This window comes from Seriola dumerili, unplaced genomic scaffold (genome assembly GCF_002260705.1).
Source record: "Seriola dumerili isolate Sdu_G_001 unplaced genomic scaffold, Sdu_1.0 BDQW01000003.1, whole genome shotgun sequence".
Lineage (NCBI taxonomy): Eukaryota > Metazoa > Chordata > Actinopteri > Carangiformes > Carangidae > Seriola > Seriola dumerili.
Genome location: NW_019174258.1, coordinates 1,312,184 through 1,338,770, shown reverse-complemented (window position 1 = coordinate 1,338,770; position 26,587 = coordinate 1,312,184). Strand labels below are relative to the sequence as shown.

The following is a 26,587-nucleotide window of genomic DNA, read 5'->3' as shown; positions in this document are numbered from 1 at the left end:
TGCACCATGCCAAACACAACATGTTGGTGATCCCAGGAGACGTTACTATTTTAACTTCTGGTAATGCCTGTACAAAAACAAAAAGCCAAAAAAAGTTGGAGATATTATTAGATATTTAGATGTTATTTTCCATGCATAATAGAACTGGTTTGTTAAAAGCCCTGCGCAGGTGTTTTCAGTTACACTAGCTTATTAAAACTCTAGTCAGGTTGAAGTAAGTTGGAGCTACCCTGGGAATTACCTGATGTAACCGAACTCTATGAACTAATAAGTCCTGAGAGGAGGTTTAATTAGGCAACATAAATTTAAAAAAAAAAAACACCTGTGTGGTTGGACTGTGGGTGTGTTGGGGCTTTGTCCTAATCAAGCTGTGAGATTTTCTCATCCTCACATTAGAATAGTTCAATATCCACCCACAAAGGTCAAATGCAAATAGTATCTGACATAGTTTATTGTTCAAAGGGTAACACGCACTACTTTGTTGACATGGAACATAAAATTCCATGTGTCTGTATTAAATGTGACAGAGCTGAAACCTGCCACAGCTTTATCAATTTTTCCATCTGAAGCAGCCATGCGGTAATACCCTTTATCAGCCACCTGATGGCCTTATAGGGCCTTCTTGTATGCCTGAGAGTGTGGTGACAACAACAGGGAAGTAACAGCCCCATATCTCCCCATGGAGGATGAAGTGGTTTGGATGTTGGATGACTGTGCATTTCCACACTCTGCATTCATGTCATATTTCATATGATCCCCATCCAACCATGACTCCACCTGTCAGACCCTTTTGGATGTTATCTACTGATCCATAAGACACACACTATATGTTAGCAGACTCATCTGTAGCTTGAAGTGCAGGATACAGCCACACTGAAACATCTTACCTTAAGTTTTTTAAGTTTTAAGTCAGGTAGAGTTCTCTGGTGGACTGATCTCTACATCTTGGTGGGCAATATGGACCATTTCTTTGGAAACAATATGATGACACCATATTAGTATTAATATAATATTAATATTGTAATTATAGAATTATCTGTCATTATCTATCATTTTGATGGTTTGAAACCATTGTCATGGCAACTTTTGGCCAGTCCTCACAACTTCAAAGGGCTGTTTGAGGGTTAAGACATTTAGTTTTGTTGTGATGGTTATGGTAGGGTAAGGGACAGAGGAATGCAAGTGTCCTCACAATTAACATAAGACAATCTATGTTTATATGTCTAATGTCTGTGTGTACTTGTACTTCTATCTTTGTGAGGACCTATTTGAGTTATAGCTTGCAGAATTGTGTTGTTTACATAAAAAAATGTTTACATAAAGTTACTTTTTCAAATGAGGTCTGTGTAAAAGCCAGGCTAGCACACCAAATCATGGGAAAACTGTAACACCTGATCCAAGAATTCCCCTGCTCCCCGAGGCACATGTATATTCAGGGATGGATTATGAGAAAACAGGCCCCTGGGGAGAGACAAGTAAAATTTCCCTCCGGGTGCAAGGGACACAAAACAATGACAAATCCTGTGTTGTTTTGTCTTTTTGTGATTGTTTTGTAGCACTGTGGTCATTTCGCATCGCTTTGTGGTTGTTTGCATCCCCTTGTGATCATTTTGTCTCTTTGTTGTCATTTTGCGTCCCTCTATAGTTGTTTTGTATCACTTTGTGGTTATTGTTTGTATTTATGGCCGTTTTGATCTTCTTGTGGTCTATCTTTGGGATCGTCTTATTTCTTTTAACTGAGATCTAGGACTTTCAAATGTGAAACATTTACAGTCACTTCTTATAGAAGCTATGGCCTCATACGTTCACATATCTCATTTTCTACTGATTTACCTGTTATCTGCAAAATGTCACGTTTCACAGGAACAATTTTACGAATGTTTGGTGTTTACAAGCCATATTTTCAAGTCTAGCTAGTGTCCGCTGTGTCGCTTACAGAATTCTCCGCTGGCGGTGACCCATCTCCAGCCTCTTGTAGTATCTCCGCCTCTCCCCACAGTCCTGCCGTTGCTGTTGAAGTTACCATTAGCAACTGGGCAGCGCCCGGCTCAACACCCACTACCGCAGCTGATGTCCTGCCCAATACAGTAGGTACATAACTTAACATTTCGCTACGTATTGTCGTTATACAAATTTTAAAGACCGCCAGACACATTTACTTTAGATCTGAACTCTGTAAAGTACATACGTTTGTCGCGAGGTTCTGGTTGGCTTTGCTCCTGTCTGGCCGGCTAGCTAAACGCGCTAGCTAACGTTATCAATAACCTCAGTGTCGAGCAGCTGAGTGGTGAGCTAGCTTAATGTGTGGGAGCCATAGCCATCCGGAGCACATAACCAATATACGTATAGATCAGATTAAGTAGTGGTCACTTTCTGCAGGTTTGGGGTATCGTAATAATCATCGTTAATACCCAACTATTATTGAATCTCGCCAGCGACAGTTTGGTGCAGCCACGCTACACCAAACTGTCGCTTTGTTATCGGACCAGCGGACAGCAGCACAACACGGCTAGGTTACTTTCCAGTCTCTCTGTGTGTGTGAGAGATAGAGAGAGAGAGGCTTCATCTGCTGTCAGCCTGGTAAATGTATGCGTTTGTTTGAGCGCTGGTTACATAGGTACTGCAGGTGCACATCAGACACACACGCCTGTATCAGCCTGTTGTTGTACAGTCATGGTTACAGGAAGACAAGTGAGGCGCAGAGTCAGCTCCTGACAGCCACTACTCTAAGATTAACATCACCTCTTATCACTTAAATACATGATACTATTTTGATAAGTATTTGCTGAACCTCATTAAAATTGCTCATACTCCAGCTCTACGCAACTTTCAGCTATGAGAACTTCTCAATAAATATTGCTGTGTAGGACTTAAACGAACGACTACTTTGTCTATGAAATGCCAGAAAATAGTGGAAAATACCATCAACAACAATAATCATGAGTCCCCACAGACCAGGGAGACATCTTCAAATATGTTGTTTTTTTCTGACCAACAGTCCAAAATCCACAGTTCAGATATATTCAGTTTACTCTCATGTATGTATATGTATATATCAAAATAATTTCTGATTAGATTACTGTGGGCAGGTGCTCCCACCATACAAACCCACTGTAGTACAACAATAACATTACATGGATGACTGATATCCACACAGCAGTTACACATCCATAACAGTCAGATCAGGAAATCACCAAAGGTAAGTGGCTAGTTGGGAGAGCCTCAGGCGAGCTGAGCTGCACAGTATTTCATATTGATGTTAGTTAATTGTTCTGTCTGCAGAACTAAATTATTGTTTAGCCTGGATAAGGTTATACACAAAGACATAAATTACACTTGCTACATAGGTAGGGATGACGTTTACTTTCAGCGGGTGTGGAACATCTGAGGAATGGCATGTTAACTATGTAGCAGGACACAATGTAAGTGGCCGTCAGAAACTGCTGATAGGAAAAACTGGTCTAAACCTGTTTGTTGATACAGTCACTAGAGCTATGAGATAAATTGATAAGATAGATATTGTTCCATAAGAGAAGCTACTGTCTGTTGTTTTCTTATCATGAAATTGTGATATAGATTTAATTATGTCTTGTCCTTAAATCCCACATTACTAATGATAAAGTGATTATGTGTAAGTAATCTCAGAAACATACGCACCCAGAATATTGTTGCATTATTGAAATAAAAAATTGTGATTTTGTCAGAGTCACCCAGTTTAAATGTTGTGTTCATTTATTTCTACAGGTAAACTCAGATTTCCTGACAACAGTAAAGACCTTGATAGAATAGTGGATCATGGGCATTTGAGATGTCAGTGAGGCTGGCCATGGTTCACACGTAAGCTCACAGTGAGTGGCACTGCCATGCTGCCAGGAGTAGGTGTGTTTGGCACGGGGAGCACAGCCCGTGTGCTGGTCCCGTTGTTGAAAGCTGAAGGCTTTGAGGTTCATGCACTCTGGGGGCGAAGCGAAGAGGAAGCATGCTGCTTGGCAAAGGAACTTGGCATCCCATTTCACACCAGCCGATCTGATGACGTCCTGCTGCACCAAGATGTCGACCTGGTCTGCATCTATATTCCACCTTCAATGACAAGGCAGATAGCTGTCAAAGCACTGGGTAAGAGGTCAAAAAAAAACATACACTTTTACTAAAATGCAGACTTATTTCCTTTTGCAAGGCTGCCCTTTCCTAAAATCTTGGGCGCATAAGTGTCTAACTGGCACTTTTACACTTAACATCTGTGCTGTGCCTACATACTGTACATGCTGCTAGGCCATCATAAGCCATAAAACCAAACGTACAATATTGCTTAAAAAAGAGCTTGGTGGATGTTCATTGAAAGACAGCAGATTTCTTTTACAAAAGAGAATTCATAATTTATGGGTTTATATGAATGACAAATTAATTCAGGGTTCTTCCTATATACCAGGTCCAGGTCTTATATTCTACTTTCCTCATAAACTGGATGAGCATCTGAGTCACACAAACTGCTAATATGACCTGACCCAGCTGGGCGGGGCAGTTCAGCTCTGGAACAGATTTGAATTTTTTGACTATGATGACAGTACTCACCAAAAGATGCATATACTCAAAATGACAGCATTCTTCTGTGACATATTTTATATTTGCAGAAGAATGCAGTGTATACATTTTTTTATCCTTGGGATGTGATTAATGGCGATCGTAGCCATGACCACAGGGAATGAAGTCATCTAAAGGGAAAAAACAAAGCAAAGCTTACAGACAGAAACCTGAAATTCCCCACATCTCTCGTCTGTTCGAAACACATTGCAGCAAACATAATCACCACACTGTTGTATCAGAGAGGAGTAGATCTATAAAGTTAACTTACTGTATCTGATGGAATTCCTGAGTGTTGACTTCAGCTTCCTGTTTTAGTTGCAACTTCCTGAGTGTGTCCCCACCAAAGGACTTATCCATGGCACTAATTCCAAGGGGTACTGAAGGCTGCTGATCTCCATGTATAAAAACTATGCACACCCTCTGTTATCATATGTGCTTACAGGAGAATGTTGACTTTTTATTCATACCAAACCCAAGGAACTGGACTTTAATGCCATCTAAGGCCATCAGCTCCACAGTGTGCCTAAGCACTGAGACACGAAGTCCACACCATGCCCTCAAACCATATTTGATATACTATAACTATAACTTAAAACCCCAAGCATTATTCACAGCTACCATTACAAAGATACATCTAGCAAAAACAAATGCAGTTTAATACCACAGCCCTTCAATAAACCCTACCTTTTTTGTTGAAAAAAACTGAGTGTATATAAAACATGAATTGTGTGTTTAAATAATAATTGAAAGAAGAAAATTAATTGTTTAACAACCAAAAATCATGAAATGGTTTTATGGGATCATATATGATGATATCATTGAATTCAGTCTTATGTGAATAATAATAACTCCACCCTTCCCTCTCTCTCTCTCTGCAGGTATAGGTAAGAATGTTGTGTGTGAGAAAGCTGCAACTGCAGTGGATTCATTCAAGATGGTGACTGCAGCCAGATACTACCCCCAGCTGCTCAGCATTATGGGTAATACCTTGCGCTTCCTGCCAGCTTTCGTTGCAATGCGGCAGATGCTGGTGGAGGGATATGTTGGCGAAATGCAGGTGTGCGATGTCCGGGTCTACGGCCCAAGTCTCCTGGACCAGTCGTACGGATGGACCTGTGAGGAGCTCATGGGAGGAGGTGGTCTGCACACTGTCGGCTCTGCCATCATCGACCTTTTAAGTTACCTGACTGGCACTAGAGCCCATCGTGTACATGGCTTACTGCGGACCTTTGTGCAACAGAACAGTTTGATCCGAGGCATTCGCCGCGTCACCAGTGACGATTTTTGTTTCTTCCAAATGTTGATGGGTGGAACAGGATCTAGTTCTTGTGGTGTGTGTTGCACCGTGACCCTGAACTTCAACATGCCAGGGTCATTTGTGCATGAGGTTATGGTGGTTGGATCCACCGGTAGGTTGGTTGCCAGGGGGACAGAACTGTATGGTCAACGCAATGGGAGTAAAGGTGAGGAGCTGTTGCTAGGTGACAGTGGGTGGGTGGGACCAGAGGTGAAAGAGATGCCCCTGCCTCACCTGAGGGGGCTCAGCTCTATGGTAAAGGCACTGAGACAGTCTTTTCAGGCTCATGAGGAGCGCAGGTCATGGGCACGAGGACCAGTTGCCATGGCACCAACATTTGAGGATGGTCTGTATGTGCAGACGGTGGTCGAGGCGGTGAAACGGTCCAGCTGTAGTGGAGAATGGGAGTGTGTTGAGATCATGAGTCAGGAGCCAGATCCAAACCACAACTTGTGTGAGGCTCTGCAGAGAAATAAGAACTAGATATATTTATTCACCCAGTGCAACTACTACATGTCTGACAAAACTGGGCTCTGAATGTTGCTCCTTTACTTCATTTGCTTTAGCAGTTTACATTACACATGACTACTTTCACATTTTGAACAGAATATTTTGGTTGATAGGATGTAACTGTTTTGTTGATATTTGCACCCCCACAGTTGCAATTTGTTTGTTCACTAAATTGTCATCCACAGCTCCATTATTCTGATTTTCAAAGAACATATTATAAAAGCTCTGTATTTGCTTTAAGTGTGCCAAAATCTTTGTTACCAAAAAATTGACGGCCGTTATTGTCTGAAGCTTGAAGTCATGGAGCCATGACTGCAAATTTCCAGCTAAATTAGGCTGATATGCATCACCTGTCAGCAAAACACCACACATATGTCAAATATTGGCCGAGAGCAGAACTGCCTATATCTCAAAAAAACAAGTGAATGTCTGAACATAGCCCTTCTTTTCACTTCAAGCAGGTTTTGTACTGTGGCAGTTAGTAAATAATCACTACCAGAACATTTAGGTCCAGCACAGTTTGTCCAAGCTGTTAATTCAGACACTGTGTGAGGTGAAAATAGTTAGTGTAGGTTTATAGAACAACTGAGATAAGATTTTAATCTCTATTGTACATAGCATTTATATATTTACAAATATTTTGGTGTTAATGTATTCCCAACACCAATAGCACCTTATTCTGGATGAAAGTGTTTACCTCAGACATGAATGTGAATATCAAAGCATTAGGATGATTTGACTAACAAAATAGTTGCAGTGCGGTGATTCAGAATTCAATTTCTCCAGTGGAGAGCAACCTCTGTAAAATTCAGAATAAGAATAATGGAGCTGTGTAGAGTTTTTTTTTATGTGTAATAAGAAGCATAAATTTAGATTGTTAAAAAATAAAAAGAGGGGCTAGTAAGTTTTTATGTTACAGCCTGCGATGGCCTACATAACATACCAGGGATTGAGTAAAATAAGCTATATAGAGAACCGAATAATAAAAAAGTCTAATTTGTAGCATTGCCCCTCAAAATGCCCATTTCTTAAAGTGGTACTTCATTTTAAATTGAACAATTGAGTATCACTCATTCCCTATAAGCTAGAAGAGAGGTTGAAAAAAGTTGTAGTTTCCTGCTTCGCTGACAGAGCAGCTCTAGTCAGCTGGATTTTGTGTCTGTGACTGTGGACTTCAGTACTGACAAGTTTTCATGGTATCAAAACCATCTGAACCACTCAAACCACACCTACGTCATCTCAGGATTTTCATTCTTAATTTCATCAAAATATACTACTTCCAAACAAGTGCATTACCTCAAGGATAGATGTTGACTGTTTGGAACAGAACAAATGTAAGGACAGAGGTGAAGTGGATTATGCCTCAGAGGGATTTATAGGATTGTTTGGTATCTGTTGTCCACTGAAAACCAATTGTCATCTATTTAACCATTGAAACTGACCGCGAAGGAAGAAACTACCAACTTTCAACTGTCGCCTGTTGAGCTTACACAAAGGACAGATTACAGCTGTAGTAACGCGTTAAATCTTTTTACATTATGACAAACAGGCTTGTTCTAGAAAGTGGCCTTTTATTGTTAAACTGTCATTAGATACAAAGCCTGAGTTTAAAATGTGTGTAAAAAGTTTGTTTACATGTGTTAACCATTGAAGTAATTTTATATGTTTTATAAGATTTTTTTTTTCATGCAATCTATGCATTTAAAGTTATTACAGATGTTTAAATCTAGAGGATGGGTCTGCCACCCCACCCCACCCCACCCCCTTACACCAGTCATCCTGAAACCTTGCTGATGTTTTCATTGAGTAGAACCACTGGATTTGATGTGCATGAGAGAAGAAATGTTTGCCTCTTTAACATGTTCAGAGGCAGGAAGTGTTGAACAGTTTGTGGTTGTTGTAGTCACTCACTGCATCTCAGTTCTGCTGAATATCCTAAATAATATTGAAGACAGATGCAGTGTACTGGTGTGATTTGATTGGTCTGTCCCCTTCTTAGACCCACGCAAGATCTGCACATAAGGACGCATACATGTTACACGCTTACCTCACGCTATCCCAACAGTGCTTTACAAAAACCCTAAATCAAGTTTACATTAAGTGTCTTTAACACATTTGCCTGCAGGATGCTCCATAACACACCACTATTAAAATACATTCCAACCGAATTTTTACCGTCTTGTTAACAGTTGCTTTTGTTTTGTTTTGGTTTTTTTGCACTGATAACTGATAAAATGCCACCTATTTAATATGCAGTGTAATGCTTGTACCAGCCAGCTCACTGCAAAAATGAATTTAACATTTGTGTGTAAAAGGAAGACCTTTTGTATTTATTTATGTCTTGGTGTGGAGAAAGTTTCCCTTCATTCATTCTGTTCAGTGTTTGTGTTTTCAGCCTGTGAATTTCTGTTTAAAGCTGTAATATTTATCTTGTTTAGATTTAGTGTTGTTTTAATTGATAATATGGCTTGTTGAGCACAATGTGTTGCATTTAAGTCGGGAAACTGTACTGTTCATCTGCCTGACAGATATTTCATTTAATAAATACAGTTGTCTTCATTTAATGTCTTTGGTCAGACCTCACTTTATTAATAGTGTAAAAAAAAATGTACCTTTACTCGTCAGGTTAGGTCTTTGTATTGAAACCGTAGAAAACAGATGTTTAGTGTCCTTTGATAAGATACTCAGTTCTTTACGGAGATGAACACTGCCGCAATAATGTTAACACCATTTTGACATATTTAACATTATCCAATATTTTGTAAATCAAATATTTCTGCCCAGGCCAGGTGAGTCAGGTTTCTAGACTGAGCTAGCAGCATGCTAACCTTTACCTATAGTCAGACTGAATAATCACTTACACTGCATCATGCAATATGTTACCTCATGTCTCCTCCCTCGTCTCCATAGAGTCACCATGTCTCCATGGAGGCATTATGCTGCATTCATGTGGGAGTTGCTGAATGACTAATCTGCATGTGTATCAAAGTGCAGGTTTGCTCTAAGCTATTGCTCTGTTGTTATTATCTAACATTATCATTGTCTGCAATCTTTCTACACTGCACCACAAAACATCAAAGAGTAGCATTAGAAGCATTTAAGGAAGATACACTCAATTTATTAGGTGCACCTAGCTAAAAATAACTTTTGGAGAGGTGTTGATTCAACTTTATCTCATGAATTACAGTGAATTTATTCAATTCGGTTCAATTTTATTTGAATAGCGCCAAATCATAATATACATTATCTCACGGTACATTAAAGCGTAAGATCGAGACCTTACTTTATTATAGAGAGAAACCCAGCAGTTCCCACAAAGAGCAAGCAATTGGCGACATGGGGAAGGAAAAACTCCATTTTAATAGGAGGAAACCTCCAACAGAACTGGGCTCGGGGGGGGTCGACTGCCTTGACCGGTTGGAACATCAAGCTTATCTCATTTAAATTTTCCTGTATCAACTACAGAATATCACCTTGTGATGGGAGATGTACAGAAATTTTCCTTATCCCACTGAGACATCAGTACTTAAGTCCTTTTTTTTTAATTTCAGCAGGAGGTTATTTGTATTCCATATGTCTATCACTACCCAGTGAAACAAGACGAAGGATTGCCCTCAAATATCTCAGCACCAGTAAGATAAAGGAGGGGTCCTTATAACTTTAAACTACACAAATTTTACCCTGTTAAACATTTGGTTTATAAGGTACACCTAAAACTAATTCAGTATGATCCAACAGTCCTGCCATAAATTCTACCTTCATGGAGGTTATAATGTTCAGTCTTGAAACTGTTTTAGAGAGGTGCTGAAAAGTATTTCTGTTATTTTGTCCATCCTGTTTATATCAGTGACAGCCAGCTAGATGACAGAAACATACTACCTTCTCCAAAATTATCAAACGTTTGAATCAACACCTCCATAACACAGTTTCAACAAACAAACAAACAAACGAATGAATGAATGAATGAATGAAATACCAATTAATTATTTAAAACTTGAACAGTCTGCTGGCTCCTGCTGGCTCTAACACAGAGAAGATAAATGGAGAAGTGATTGTCAGAAGATGTAAAGGCACAGGCTATTTATAATATACACTGTGGGTTTTTAAACTATAACAGAAGAATGAAAAATACCCATCACCAATCTTATAATTATCAAGTTTCATATTCATAAATGTAAATTTACCGGCAAAAGACCTCTCTTTTCTGCTTTACATAAAGAATGTGAGCATCACTTATTAAATCTTGCACAAATAAAAAGGCTGTTAAAACTGTAAATTAGTGTTTTTTTCTCAACTTGATTCTGCTGTTTTATCTTATTTCTTTTCTTTCATTATTATTATTCTCTTCTATTTCATTGTTCTCAATATTGGATTTAGTGTACATTTATAAATTAAACAAAGTAAATAAATAAAAGAAGTGGAAGAGGAGGAGGCGGTGGTCAGACAACCCGGATATGACGGTGCGGCAGCAGTAAATATAGCTCGGCTAACTTAGCACAACAGCTACCACAACTGATACTACTGTTACATTTATTAAAATCGGATTGTGTGGAAATAACTGAGTAGTGGAAATTACACGGCCACTTTATTTCACTTATAGCTACGAAGTTGAGTATAAGCAGGACGTGAATTGGACAACAGTGGCTAGCTAATGTTGTGTGTTGACACCCCGGAGCCACCCAGAGAGATGACCCGCAAGAGAAGCATGGTTTGGGGCTTCTTTAAAACTGTGGACTCACAGTCGGTCCAGTGTCTGCTCTGCAGGGGCTACCAGTCCAGACAGGTCCAGGGCAGCACCACGGCCATGTTGAGACATCTGCGTGTCAAACACCCCAAAGAGGTCGCCAAGAAATGTATAGGACAGGCACCCGAAACTATACCCAGAAACGGTCTTCAAGACGTGGACACGGACTGTGAACAGTTGTGCTCCGGTATGGTTCACTGAATAATCTGTGGGTAGTTCATTGAAGCACCTGGTAGCTGCAGCTGCAAAGACTAATCGAATAATCGAGTTGTCGGTTGACAGAAAATTAACAATTTTAAAGTCATAGTCATTTAAGATTATAGTCGTTTAAGCAAAATTGTCAAAATGTGTTGTTTTCCATGTTCTTAAATGTTAGGATTTGTTGCTTTTCTTCTTCATACATGATAATAAACGAAATATCTTTGGGTGTTATTTAGATAAAAACAAAACAAATGACAATGTCACCTTGGGAAATTGGGAAAAAATTGAGTTTAGTTAATGGTGATCAGTATGTTGTAAATTGAAAGAATGGATCAAAAGACAGGATATTCATCTTGTCATCTCTCTGTCGCATCTGAAAGAATAAGAATCCAGTGAAACAGTATGTTATCATGACTGTGCTGAACAATTGGTTTTTAAATCGACTAACTGATCAACAGAAAATTAATCACCCACCATTTTTGTTATAGATTAATTGTTCTAGTCATTGGTGAAATGCCTAATATTTGCTTCTCAAATTTGAGGCTTTGCTGCTTTTCTCTTTTCTCATTGTAATTTGGGTTTTGGACTGTTGGTCAGACAAAACATTTGAAGGTGTCAGATTGGAATTTAGGAACTTGTAATGGGTAATTTTACTGTTTGCTGACATTTTACACATGATTAAGTAGTTATTTTAAAAATTCAATATATTAATCAATAATGAATCATTAGCTGCAGACCTAATTATAACTTTATTTTCCTCTTCTTTAGTGGAAGTAGCACTGGAGGACGGAGACTCTGACGTCCATACTAACATGAATGAATCTGATATTAATTCTGCTATTAATGGCATCCTGGAATCAGCACATGGAGATGCAGCAGAACAAATAACACATGAAGAGGGGAGTGACGACCGCCCTGTAAGACGATGCCGGCACAAACGGAGCTTGATTTGGAGGCACTATGAGCGTTTGGACAGTTTGAATGCTGCTCGTTGCCACATTTGCATGAAGAAGTTACAGTGCTTTGAAGGTGGTGGCACCAGCAACTTGCGTCGACACATGTCAAAGAGACACCCAGAGGTGTTTTCTAGACTAGTGGCTGACGGGCTTAAACCACCTCCATCTAGCTCAAATGCTAACGGTGACACATTGACCCCACCAGAGACTGCTGGGGCGACAGAACAGAGACAGAGATCAGGTACGTTCTTATATCTCACTACTGTTTGAGTTTGAAATCATTTTTTCAAAGGCATCTTCCCAAACAATACTTTCTGAAAATACTGTCATGGCAAATACATGAATCTCTCACCTACTTGTAATCACATAATTAATTCATAATTCACATATACTATAATTAATATCACTGCGCCACTTTTTCATGAAACAGAATACAAATGTAAACTGTTTTCTAAGCAACCATAATTACCAGTGTGTTGTTCCTAATAAAGTGCTCTGTTGAGTTGAGTCAGCGTAAGTTAATTGATATCGAGTTTCAAAACATTATTTATTTCATGTTGTGCTTCTACTGTATCCAAGGTCGTAATGAGACTAAATGTGTATTGCTGCTTCCTTCTTCTTAATGGGTGTTGAAAAGGTTCAAGAGCATCTGATGGAGAAAGGCGTGTGTTGAGGAGAGAGCGGGAGCTGATTGAAGCTCTGAGGAGGACACAAAAGGAGGAGGCTCGGGCTCTGGAGCATCAGAGGGAGCTGCTTGAGAAGCTGCGCGCAGCGGATGCCAAAGAGGCAGCTGTAGAAAGGGAGAAAATTGAGTCACTGAGAAAAGCACAGCAGGAGGAAGCCAAAGAATTAAATACACAGAGAGAAGAGCTGCAGAAGGAAAAGGCAGAGCTACAGAAGAAATGGGAAGAGCTTCAGCAGGAAAGAGAAGAACTTCTCTTGTTTTCCAGAGGACAGTAACCCTCCTGATTCAACATGACCACAGGACTCTGATGTCAGGTTTTCTATAAATGTCCTGGGACTGTTTCAAATGTGATGATGTAAAAATGTAAATTCCTTTTTTGGTCAAAGCAAACAGTCAATGTACAGTTGGTTTTGTTTCCGTTGCAGCTGATGTCTGGACATCACTCTGGCATCAAAAGTATAGACATTTGATCGAGGATAAACCTTTCCCACCCTGCATCTACTCATAGCCACGACAAGCAATTTTCAGTTTTATAAAGTAGGCAGATTGTTTTACTATGGTTGCTATGAGGCCTTGAAACCAACAGTCATTCATGTTTATTCTAGTGCAGCATGTTGTCACTGACAGGTGGTGTCATCCTCTTATGAAACTTATGCTGAGACTTGAATCGAGTGTCTTGTAAAATGTACTAAAGGAGTCTCAATAAAATGAATGAGGTCAGATTTATCCTGAGTAACTGGGATATTGTTTAAAATACTATTTAGTTTTTTTTTGTTTGTTTATTTGTTTTTTTGTTTGTTTTTTGATGCGTTGAGCAACAAAAAAAATTCTATTCACCTTCATTGTATTGGTATAGCAGCAGAGGCATACATTTTTTAACATTAACAAGTAAAACCATAAGTAAAACCTAATGGGGACCCAATGACCCCAGGGTCTTTGTGTGACAGTTTGTGATTATTTGATTTATGGATTAAAAAAAATTCTTAAGTGTACTTTTAATACATTTGTTACTTCAGGTTATATTATCCTTAAATGGTGCACATTACTAAGTTATTTTATGAACTGACACACAGAAAAGCTGGGGTGCTGATTTAGCATAAGTCAAGTCTGTCTTAAGACAATAGTCAGGTGCCCTAATGGACACTGAAACAAGTTTACCTAGCTTTAATTGTATCTCCTGTTCATACAATCCATGAAGAGACCACTTCTTAATGTGATTTAAATGAATTATCAATGGAAGAGATGGGGGACAAACTCCTAAGTCTTCATTCTGTGCAAAAATGTATTCCAAAAGTATATCAAATGATATGAGGCTTTGTCAGTCGTGGCTGAGGTAATCAAATTAAGAGGATATGTACCAAATATCTCCTTTTTGTGTTTTGCAGTGTTTCCTTGTTGATTCACAATGGAGGGATAGTAACAAAAGAGAGGGGTTTGTGCCTGAAAAGACTGTAATTTAAGAAGATATCCTCTTGATTTGATTAACTCAGACTGCTGAAGCCTCATATTAACCTATGTTAGCTTTGGATTACATTTTTGCACATTTTATTGCAGATTAACTCAAATGTTTATATGGACACCTGATTATTATTTTATGACGAACTTTACAATTGTGAAGTTGTGCTTTAAGTACAAAAGCATACAGCGCATGCGTAGATCGTAAACGTCTTACCCAGAATTAGACTTCTCAGGTAGTGCCTTTGTGCTTCCCCAGTCAGCCCCAAATGTTGATGTGGATTTATGGTTTCTATGGTGAAGGATAAAGTTTCTGTCATGCTTAGGAATACATTCACCCACATTATAATACAAGGGGGAAGCATATGTTCTCACTAGCTCACATTGCTACACGAAGAAGCGCTGCCTGACAGGCTAAACCCGGGGAGTACACCACAATGGTCACTCGGTTCTCCTGAGTCGGCGTTTCGGTGGCGGAAGATGGCAGACAGTGGACCCGTGGCAGCGAGAAGATGCGACTCTGGGTCGGTGTCCTCTGTGAGTATGGAGGCTATCTCGGGCCTGACAGAGCTGGAGGACCTGGAGAGAGTTTACCAACAGCTCTGCACGGAGGAGGTCTGTATGTAACGACCGTTAACAGCAGTTTATTTGACGTGTACAAATGGTCGCTCTCGTCCTCCACGTAAACACCCGGAACGCAGCTGACTCAAAACACGACTGAGAGAAAACAACACCACTCTAACAAATCACGTCTACATGGGCGAAAACAACTAAACTAACGACTTGTCTTTGCATGTTAGGGTTAGATACTGTTCACTGTTTTGTAGACAATGCGGGTGACACCAAATTGTCTGGGTGCAAAACACTCCACATACCTGTCAAATACAATGAAGTGCAGAGGAGGTTCTAGGATGTAGCTCATGTTTGGACATAGATTTCTCTTTGTTAGGATTAAATACTGTTCTCCTTTTTATGAAGGAAACATCTGACAGCTAAACAAACACCCTACTCCCAAACAGTCCTAGGATACAACATTTGTTCAAGCACCGATTTACTCTGCTTGAGTAGGCCTATATCCATTTCATGCCAGTTTGTCCTTCACTACATTTCAGAGGGAAATATTGTACTTTTTACTCCACTATATATCTGACAGCTTTAGTTATTATTAGTTATTTTACATATCAAGACATTTACTTCTAAAGCACATGAAGATCTTACAGAATATGAGGCTTTGTTAAAGATTAAACCACCCAAACAATTAGTCAGTTGAGAGGCAATTAATTAGTAACTACTTTGATAACTGTTGAAGTAATTTTTCATGTAAGAAAAAATCTCAAAGAAATCTAATCTATCTCAAATGTGTGGATTTGCCGTTTTTCCTTTTAAGAATTTTAATTCATTTTTGGAAATGCTGAGGTTTTGACTGTTGATTGAACTGAAGCATTGTGAAGGTGTCACTTTGGGCCCTGGGTGACTGTGATGAGCGTTTCTCATTATTTTTGATGAGACTTTTTGCAAATCAAACAATAACAGGATTAATCAAGAAAAATAATAATTAGCAGCAGTTCTATGCAAAATAGTTATAAATTAGCTCTACTTCAAAACTGCAACAGTAAAATGCTGCTTACGTGGGAATGCATGAGTAATAATGATCTAATGATATAATACATAATAGTTTACCACTCACTTGGGCAATTTTCAGGTTTATTTTTAGTTTTGGTACAGTTTCTTGATAATACTTACATAATTTTACTTGAGTATCATTTCATTTTGAGTGCAGGAATTTTACATCCTCTGACTTCCCCCACCACTTCTCCCGACCTAGAAACGTTTAAGTGTGCCTTCATCTACACTGAGTGATATGAGTCAATTTTACAGCCTAGATCCTTCAGTTTTAAGTTCAACAACAATGAATATCTTTTTTTTTTGAGACTGTTAAAAGATGAAACTCATTTCATGTTTTGTTTTCTGTTCACAACAGAAAGAAGTAGAAGCTGAGCTGGACAGGCTGGTGGGGCAGGAGGGGACCATTCACACAAAGATGCTGGCACTGCAGCGGATGGGGTATAGTTTGTCCAGATTAGAATAGTTTAAAAAATGGATGATCATCTATGATTTGTTCTTAAACCATTGCAGTATATGATGTTTTCAAAATAATCTGTGTTGTGTTGTACAAAATGTGGTCTCTTTGCTCTCCAGGCCCAACCTACAGTTGATTGGAGGAGACGCCAGTCAGCTGTCAGGCATGATCACATTTACCTGCAGCTTGGCTGAAAACGTGAGCCGCAAAGTCAGACAGCTAGACCTGGCAAAGGTGAAAACACACACTCATTAGGCCTACTCACCTTTTTCATTTACAGAAGAGCGTTTACTTGGTCTTGTGGACTGATATAAGTGATGATAACATTCACTCTGTTCTATCATGTGATCTACCTTCATTGATCTACCACCACTCTCAAACAGTTTCTACAAAAACTGAACATTATAACTTCTTGAAGGTATCATTTATTGAAACACTGCTGCATAAGTTAAGTAGGTGTCCCTAATAAACTGACTGAAAGTACACGTTAACTCAATGTCATTAAATGTTGACAAAATGTCAAAAAGACCTGGATAATGCATTCCAATGAATATTCCCTACAACATGCATAATCTCTGAAACGGGTTTCAGTTGCTGCCGCTGTCCCATGCAACACCACAAACTACAACCTTAATCGATTACCCTAGATTTCAATCAACAGTTCTCTAACTCAGTGTTCAAAAGTGAAAAGTTTTAAAAAGGTAGCAAAAGGAAAGTTGTATCGGATGTATCATGTTTCATTTTATTCTTGTAGACTCGACTGTATAACGTCATCCAGCGTGCTGATGATATCCTCGATCTGAAGTTCTGCACGGATGGTGTGCAAACAGCTCTACGTAACGAAGATTTTGAACAGGCTGCTGCTCACATCCATCGATACCTTTCTCTGGACCAGTCAGTTATTGAGCTGAGCAGGCAGGGAGAAGAAAGTACGAGGCCCCTACCTTTCTATCAAAGTGCATTGCTCAGTATACACTCTTACACTCTAGTGAAGACGTCCCACAGTCTTGTTTGGATTTCTGTGTTTTTGTACGTTTTTCACTTTGAATTTGTCAGATCTTGGTCGGGATGTAGAGGTTCAAAGAAAGAAAATAATGTGGGCCAAGCAAATAGCTTACATCAAGCTAAAACACTTTGGTTTTCAGACTTTCTTATTGCCTCCTGCAATCTACCAAAGATCTTCACATTAAATGTGTGGTTGTTAACTTTTTTCACTGCTCTGTAAGCATTCCTGTGAATGTATTCCTGTGCTTGTACATGTTTGAACATCACTAGACAGACACTGTAACACTGCCAATGCGTCTTGTCTGCACAGGCAGCGCTGTGGACGCCAGTCTGGTCATGCTGCAGGAGGCAGAGCAGAAACTGAAGGTCATTGTTGCTGAGAAGCTCGATGAAGCTGTAGCAGCAGTCGACCTTGCCCAAGTGGAAAGGTTTTTCAAGATCTTCCCCCTGTTGGGCCTCCACCAGCAGGGCCTCGCCCGCTTCGGTCAATATCTCTGCAGTCAGGTCAGTAATAAACTCTATGAGACATGCTCAAGTGTTGGAAAGGTTTGTGGTGAGAGGGTTTTCAGTTGTAACTCTCTAAGAAACTAGTGTATTAAGTGTCTCTTCTCTACCACTGAGGAGGTTTTGTGTTTTCAGGCCTGTTTGTTTGCTTGCCTGTCTGGTTTTTAATGTAGTTTCCATAATATATCACAATCTTAAAGTAGTTAAAATTCAGTTGAAATTTAGGCCATGGCTAAATGAACAGGTAATTGGTTTATGATGAATATCCATTATGTTTTTAAAGGATTTATTAACAGTGTGCAATAGGGCTTTTAAAAACATTTTCATTTTATCATGAATCACTTATTGAATGAAGAGCTCTTTATTCCTTGGTTGTTTCTGTGTATTTCGATGAAGATCAGATGGAGATTCTGGATCCAGATCCAGTTTTAAAATTTCTATACACTTCCTATTGAAATAACCGATTTAGAGAATTGTGCAGCCTTGGTTGAGATCTCTAAATCTTTGTCTTTTATTCAGATATAGTTGCAGATATGTAACACTATCAGTTATTTTTCTGTCTCTGTTCTTCACACTCACTCTCACAGCTTGCCTCCAAAGCTGAGGAGAACCTGCTTTTAGCTACAGGAGGAGACCTGGGTGAAAAGAGAGCACTGATGATATTTGCAGACACACTGACACTGCTGTTGGAAGGTGAGAACACAGGCCTGACACTGGATGTCTGTATCTGTCGTCATTTTTTTTTAAATGTATTTATTTTTTTGCTTGGTGTAGACTCCACTAATGCACTGGTGTATGTTTACAGGCATCGCTCGTGTCGTCGAGACTCATCAGCCTATAGTAGAGACTTATTATGGTCCAGGTCATCTGTATACTCTCATCACTCACCTGCAGCAGGAATGTGACCGACAGACCCAGAAAATAGTTGACAAGTTCATCCAGCAGAGAGGATACCACAACAAGGTTTGAATGACATCTGAGCCCTGTTCTTCAAATGTGGCTTCACTAATTCATGCTTACCTATCAGGCTAAAATAATGCTGTTTAGTTTTCATCCATCTAATTTGGTTCTTTGAATGCAGTTTAAGATTGATTTGGATTAAGTTATCTTGAATAACAATGCACTCTTATTTTGAAATAAAGACAAAATGAGTAGAGTTGAAACCGCAATTAGCATTTGATTGCAGTTTCACGAAGTAGGTGTTGAGAACCCTCCCAGCATGTGCTGGGCCAATAGATTCATGGACATTAATCATATTATATGTGTGTTGTTACTGGTGGGATTTTGTTCTACATTGTGCTCCACAATGTTTCCACTGTTTCCACACTTGAATCACTGTTAAACTTAAGATATTACCAGTGAATGTGGTCAGACTATGAGTGCTGTTGGTGCATGAAGGATGAGGATCTCTCCAATGGATATCCAAGAGACAGAAGTGATAGTCATGAGCCTGCTATAAAAATGAAACTGAACTAAAATCTCTCAAAAAGCAGCTTTAATTGCACAAACTATTTCCAGCAAAGTGACCTGCAGTTAATCATTTAATAAGTTTTAGAGTTCAAATGGCAAGTTCCCATTTTAATGTCAGATTAAATGCCATGTGTTCTGGCTCCATTAAACAGTCAGAAAATTTTAGTTATGTTCATGTGCTTTTGTCAACAGTACATATTTTCATGTATAAGTATGGGTATTTAAATTACATGAGCAAATCATAATGTCTAAAAAGAAAGGGAGCCATTTGTATGTGCAAATGAATTCATATTTGGGTCGACCCAAAAGATTCTTGATCCTGATCCAGCTAACTGTGTAATAAACTGCACTTTGCAGGTTTGAGCTAAAGGACATGTAGCTATCCAGCAAAACAATCTGAGAGAATATATATAGATACCTGGGCTGGAAATGCAACCCAGAGGCTGTGATTAACCCATCGATCAATTTATCGATACATCCATGAAAACAGCACCAGATGAATTTTAAACCGGATTCCAAAAAACACAAAAATCCAGACCCATGTTAAATCATCAACAATCTAAACTCCGTTATCCAGACACAAAGAACGTGACCCTGAGCTGCATGACATGATAGTTTCTACTGCGTACCTGTACTTGCTGTGACCTCGAGTCTGTCCTTTAGTTTCAGATCATCCAGAGCAGCATGATGAAGAGCGTGCCAGGGGAACGGATTGAGCCCAGGTATTTTCAGCAACATGCTGCCTTCATCTCTATCTTTGTCTCTGTGGTGTTTTTGTTTACACTTCTGTCTTACACGAACAGGGAACTGGACCCTGTACTGGCAGAGGTAACCCTGATGAACGCACGGGCGGAGCTCTACCTGCGCTTTTTACGTCGTCGCATGATGGCCGACTTTGAAGTTGGAGACGCTCAGAGCATCACACAGGGTAGTTTTATATTAACATGTCTTGAAGTATACAAAGATGCCTTTTTGAGTGAGGCTGAAAACATATCTAATTTTTTTCCTATATTTTTGGACGCTCAGAGCATCAGCAGAATGTGGAGAAGCTGCTGAAACACTGCTTGCTGAGCACGACGATGCAGGAGCTGATTGGCTACTACATTCCAATGGAAGAATACTACATGAGGGAGTCTGTCAACAAGGTAAATTACTCAGTTATATAGTATTATTTCTATAGTTCAGTATTTGACAAAATAATCTTATAACTTTACACATCAGATTCTGTTGACAGGTGTTTAAATGTTTTAGTGGCTCCATAGGGTGCTGCACACTATTGACAAGCCTGAATCTCCAACTCGAGTTGTTGGTGGTTGAGTTGCATTGTGGGTAATGTAGGGTGTAGGTTTTGACAAGGAACATGGAATGAAAAACATAATATATCTGGATTTGCTGCATTGATTTGGAATCTTTTTTCTAAACTGTCCATCAGGAGTACTTGTGTAACACTTGTTTACTTAATTTAATGCAAATACATAGTTCTGTGAAATAAGTGTACATGTTTTCCTAGTAGATGAGAAGATACAGTTGATAAATACCAAGTTTGACAGTGAAATAACCATGTGATCCTATTCCTATACAGAATTTACCACATGCAGATTGCATGTAACATTTGAAAATAGTCTTAATATTATGTAAGAAATCCAAGTTTTAAACCGGAAGGGAAGCTCAAATAATATTCTGTTTCCCACATTAGGTGTAATACTTACTTATCAGAATGTATTAAAGCATTATAATAAAATGATTTCTCCATCCTCAGGCTGTTGCTATGGATACATATGAAAAGGGTCAGCTGACCTCCAGCATGGTGGACGACTGTTTCTACATTGTGAAGAAGTGCATCAGCAGAGCTTTATCCAGCTCCAGCATCGACTGCCTGTGTGCCATGATCAACCACGCTAACTCTGTGCTGGAGTCTGACTTCAGGTGCCCACCTCTCGTTCACTGTCCTGTTGACATATTCAGTCCTTTTTCTTTTTCACATCTCATGCATGTACGTGTCCCCTCCTGCCCTGTGTGTCCCTCTTCACCCATCAGGGAGGTGTTGTACAATAAGCTGCGGCAGGGCTTTCCGGCTACGACGCTTCAGGACATCCAGCGTGGTGTCAGCAGTGCGGTCAGTCTGATGCAGAGCAGCTTACAACAGGGCAAGTTCAACACCCTGGGTATCGAGAGCGCTGAACACGCCAAAGCTGCCTTTCTGGTAAGATGCATGGACAGATACACACACTCACACACATGCATACACCCACTTTGCTTTTAGACAGTAAAGGCTAATTTGTCAGTGATAAAAATTAAGCCTTAATGACACTAAGCCTAAATTTTATGAATCTAAATTTCATGTTGTAGTAATGACTTACAGCAGTGATACAAGGCTTGTGGTGATGATTTTGCTCCTGTTATTCCTGACAGGACAGTCGAAAGACTACAAAACAATAATAACTTGTATACGGCCATTCAGTCTAATAGTTGGCATGATTTTTTGTTGCATAATTTCAGCACTGAGGACTTCATCAAGCAATTAAAACATGTTTGTATTACTTTCTACATTGCTCAAACATCTACAGTGACAAGTTTGGGAACCATTGGAAGATGTGCCCCTAAAATGCCAAAAATAATTTTAAGAGCAGGAATCCTTCATATACTGTGGTCTATATTCTGATCTTTCACTTTTACAGTTTGACAGACAACTGATGGCTGTGTGTCAAAATGTGTTAATATGGACTCTTTTTTGGGCCTTGCTTCAGCTTTCAGGTTTCCGCATAAGGCTTGTTTAAAGAGAGCAGCAGTAATTTAAGTGAGGAATAAAATGCATGAATGACCTCCTTTAATTTAAGTAATGTAAGTAGTGCTTTAATTTTTAAAGTGGCTCTCAGCTGAAGGAAGCACTACTTCAAAAACCTTTTAACCCGTTTGTCAGAAGTTAAAGTGAAATCAAGACGTGCTGAAATCACAGATTTACCATCTTTAAACTAGGATTATATTTTGCAAAAACCTCTGTCTGGTGCGACTTCATTAAGTCTTCAGAGACCTTTATATTATTAGTCTTCCAGGTTTGATGATATTGATCCTAGCGGGAATTTTGAATGTCACTGACAGCTTCTTTGTGACAGTGAGCACAATATAGCAATTGAAAATGGCTAAACATGCCTGTTTAAGACCCCAGTATATTTTGTTTAGGATGAGGATTTAAGTCTTTTTTTTCCACTTTTGGACACTGAAGTAGTATCAAGAATAGTGGAGCAGTTGACCTGGTGAGATCATTCTAGCACTAGTTCAGCTGATGCCAGAAAAGCCTTGAACAGCTTCTTTACAGAGTCTGAGTTCAGAATGCAGTTTTTGAGATTATTGAAGTAGTTCATGTTAAAACTCAGAGAAGATTGTCAGAAATTTCCTAATAAATTAGCCAGCATTTAGCTGTAAATTACAAGGATATATCCAGGAAGCTCCTATGCAATTTGGTGCTGATTATAAGGGAAATGATCCAAGTGTTGGTTGCTCATTTTATTCTAGTTTTTAAATATGGGACTTGTAAAACAAAGCATTACCATTATTAATACTGAGTGAGTGGCTTCTAGGGTGGGGGGCATAAATATTTTAGAGATAAAACTGAATGAGCAGTGGAGATGTGAGTCGTAGAAATAGGACAAGATTTCTGCGTTACTGCAAATCATGGGAGTGGGGAGTCAGTTGCATCAGTCTCACTGTCCCAACCAGTTCTCTGCCGCTATAAAAAGTCTAAAATATTTCCACTGACAATTGCAGCAAAGCAGAGAATTACTAATTACTGGGATAAACTATGAGATTGCATCAGTTTTCTGGAAGCTTCAGGCAGAAAGCAGCTTTTAAACCAATCAAATTGGCTGTAAGAATTCATTCACACTTTTTTCTTTCTATCTTAGGTGACTCTGAATAATGTGGAGGTGTGTAGTGAGAATATCACAACTTTAAAGAGAAATCTAGAGGTAAGTTTTACATCTGTACCGATGCTCTGCCTCTTTTATATCCATTACATCATTTATAGTTTAGTTCAATGCTCAGAAATTGACTTTTGTTTTTGGTTTTTTGTTTTGTTTTGTTTTTTCTCCTTGCAGAACGACTGCTCCAAGTTGTTCAGTCAGGGGGGCGGCTCTGGTGAACAAGCCAAGATTGAAAGCTGTTTGTCCGACCTCGTCAATACATCCACAAAGTTCAAGGATCTCTTACAGGTTGGAGACACACACACACACACACACACACACACACTGATCAGTGCTTGTCAGTTGAGAGTTATGTATTGCTTATTTACAGTAGGTGCTGAAGAATGGGGAAACATTTTTGTGGCTTTTCAAGCGTCACCTGTGTGCACAGTGGAGGGAAATCTTCTATTTATTTGACATTGTGTTTACTAGGGAAGTCACAGCATAGTAAGAAGCACAGTCCATCTTTGTTGAAATCTGTTTTTAAATCTCTGTCCTAAGACCGTGTTTCTATTCGTTTGTAGGAAGAAGAAAAAAAATCAGAATTTTATTAACATATTTTTAAAGTACGGTACTCCGAGTTTTGGAATATGAGATGTTTTTCAGCAAGTGTTTGTTGTAAATGTGTGTAGGTCCACTCATGGTACTATAAGACTCTTTGGCCTCCTGCTGAGTGGTAAAAGTGTGATACTCTGATGTTATTTTGTTTCACAGGAGGGTCTGACTGAGTTGAACACAACAGCCATAAAGCCTCAGGTCAAACCCTGGATCAGCAGCTTTCTGGCTATCTCACATAACATAGAGGAGGTAATGGTCTCAGAACCCTACACAGAAATAAACCAGGGGTCAATAAAACATCCCACTGTAACTGCGTTGTCTTCCCCACAGGAGGAGTTTAATGATTATGAAGCTAATGATCCCTGGGTGCAGCAGGTCATCGTTAACTTGGAGCAGCTCATGGCAGAGTTCAAGGTATCTGCAACATTTAAGCTTCCACTTTGTATTTGCTGAATATATTTACTCGTTCTTGCTATTTTCTAACCTTCTCTTTGTTCCTCTGCCTCACCAGACGGCCCTCTCTCCTGTCATTTATGACACTCTGACCAGCCTGATGACCAGCTTGATATCAATTGAGATGGAGAAGACTGTTCTGAAATGCTCATTCAGCAGGGTGAGGAGCTGAGCTCAGCCACAAGATGGCACCGAGCTCCCTGTGCATGACATCACATCACTGACACACATGATGAAAAGCCTCCAGCCATGATTTATTAATGAGTCCAGGAAGGCCTGCAGGAGAGGGTGCTTCCTTTTATCACGTTAGCATCTCCTATTTTGAGCAGTGTGTTTTTATTGAAAACCTCGAAATAGATTCTTATACTTCATCCAACATGAAGTCTTGAAGAAAATATTTCTGTATAGATAACACATCGCCATTTTTTGTTGATATAAACCATGTTGATCATTTTGTTGTAGCTTGGAGGGCTGCAGTTCGATAAAGAGCTTCGGTCTCTTGTGGCGTACCTCACCACCGTGACCACCTGGACCATCAGGGATAAGTTTGCTCGTCTCACACAAATGGCCACCATCCTCAACCTGGAGCGGGTAATTTAGATCATTTTACACAGAATTTAGATCAAATTTTATGTGTTTATACCTTAACATTTATGTCAGTTTACACCAGGGGTAGAACGCAACTAAGTACATTTACCCAATTACAGCTTTGAGATACCTTGAGTGTTTTAATTTTATGCTGCTTTACATTTATACTCCACCACATTTCAATTGGATATGTTGCACTTATTACTCCACTACGTCTGTTTGACAGATTTATCTATGTGTTACTTTACAGATTAAGATTGTGTATACAAACATATCTGCAAATACAGCTATTAAAATGTGATGCATTGGTATAAAATAATAAACCCAGATGCATATAAAATTGTTAAAATAGCTCCACCTCCACCAGCTACAACAGTAAAATGGGGTGTCCAGGTGGTATTGGGGTCTGTAGACGCTGACCATCAAATCACAATGTCCCCAGTTAAAGTCAGGCCAGGAAGCTTCGTTGCAAAAGTACCCCCCAAAAAATAAATGAATTACAACAGTAAAAGGGTAACGACATGAATGCATCAACAATAATGATAATACTTTCATTCCAGGTTTGACAGTATAGTATTGATACTTTGACCTAAGAATCTGGTTTACACAGGCTCACTTGTACCTATTTGTACTGCAGGTAACTGAGATCTTGGACTACTGGGGTCCTAACTCAGGCCCCTTGACGTGGCGGCTGACCCCAGCAGAGGTGCGTCAGGTTCTGGCGCTGCGTATTGACTTCAGAAGTGAAGATATCAAGAGGCTGAGACTGTAACTCATGAACCAGTGCGCTGGTTATCAGTGACTGCCGCGCAGTACCCACCTTGTGATGCATTTCACTAAAGAGCTCTGCACAATCCAGGTTTAATCCATGTTCCTGTAAATGGACGTGGGCAGGGCACGGGCAAATGGCTGTGGGGATTTCTTTTTTTTTTTGTTAGAAACAAAAACGCTCATCGCAGGAGATTCCAGGAGATTTTTCAGTGGAGTTTTCAGAGTCTGCCTTCTGCTCCTCCCCTGTCTAATGTCAGTCTGTATCAGAGCTGCTGCTCAGCTTTTAGGAGCCAGGGTTCTTGGTTACGTGGCAGGAATGGCTATTCTATTGAAGAGTTAACTGTAAAATATGAGAATATTCTCTTAAATGTGTAATTAAAAGTCTAAGTGTGTGATTGTATCGCGGTGGGAGTTGGAACCTTTTTAACCTGTAACTGGCTCTGAGAAACGAGGACACACTGGGACTGAGGAGTGGAGCTCTGGGGCTGTCAGTGAAACAGAACAGTAATGAACATCATACCCATTAAACTGACAGAAGCAGGTCAGACAGCTGATCCAGCCTAGTCATTCAATATATGAATAGCTCCTTGTCTGTGATGATGGAACACTTTTAACCTAATAAATTGAGAGCCGCTGTGCAATGCTCCTGATCCCTGCCATCCGCCACATTTCACGAAGTGCTGCCCTATTGCCATGCAAGACCTGTTCCCAATCTTTTATACATATTTCTGACACTAAATACAAAGCTGTGTTCACTAGGCAATGAA

At 39.5% G+C, this 26,587-nt stretch overlaps 3 protein-coding genes across 4 annotated transcripts; all 3 read left to right on the top strand.

The window, feature by feature from the left end:
• The first annotated feature begins 2,018 nt into the window (after positions 1–2,018).
• Positions 2,019–8,955, top strand: gfod2 (glucose-fructose oxidoreductase domain containing 2). Of its 2 annotated transcripts, none has more exons than XM_022745465.1 (3): positions 2,019–2,087; positions 3,745–4,116; positions 5,463–8,955. In XM_022745465.1, exons 2-3 carry the CDS (start codon positions 3,864–3,866, stop codon positions 6,362–6,364), a joined length of 1,155 nt encoding a protein of 384 aa, XP_022601186.1. In that variant the 5' UTR covers positions 2,019–2,087; positions 3,745–3,863; the 3' UTR covers positions 6,365–8,955. The 2 variants fall into 2 exon arrangements, with proteins under 2 accessions (XP_022601186.1, XP_022601194.1); XM_022745473.1 differs by having other exon boundaries at positions 2,038–2,091.
• Positions 8,956–10,850: 1,895 nt separating this feature from the next.
• On the top strand, positions 10,851–13,733 carry LOC111221173. Its single transcript, XM_022744532.1, has 3 exons — positions 10,851–11,322; positions 12,105–12,533; positions 12,930–13,733. The coding sequence occupies exons 1-3, from the start codon at positions 11,043–11,045 to the stop codon at positions 13,250–13,252; spliced, it is 1,032 nt and encodes a 343-aa protein (XP_022600253.1). The 5' UTR covers positions 10,851–11,042; the 3' UTR covers positions 13,253–13,733.
• Positions 13,734–14,891: 1,158 nt separating this feature from the next.
• On the top strand, positions 14,892–26,470 carry cog4 (component of oligomeric golgi complex 4). The gene is made up of 19 exons (XM_022745988.1): positions 14,892–15,047; positions 16,414–16,496; positions 16,632–16,746; positions 17,267–17,441; positions 17,828–18,021; positions 18,609–18,714; positions 18,827–18,984; positions 20,155–20,213; positions 20,295–20,419; positions 20,518–20,636; positions 21,251–21,417; positions 21,529–21,694; positions 23,394–23,456; positions 23,586–23,699; positions 24,165–24,257; positions 24,339–24,422; positions 24,520–24,621; positions 24,924–25,052; positions 25,687–26,470. The coding sequence occupies exons 1-19, from the start codon at positions 14,913–14,915 to the stop codon at positions 25,819–25,821; spliced, it is 2,322 nt and encodes a 773-aa protein (XP_022601709.1). The 5' UTR covers positions 14,892–14,912; the 3' UTR covers positions 25,822–26,470.
• The last annotated feature ends 117 nt before the right edge of the window (positions 26,471–26,587 follow it).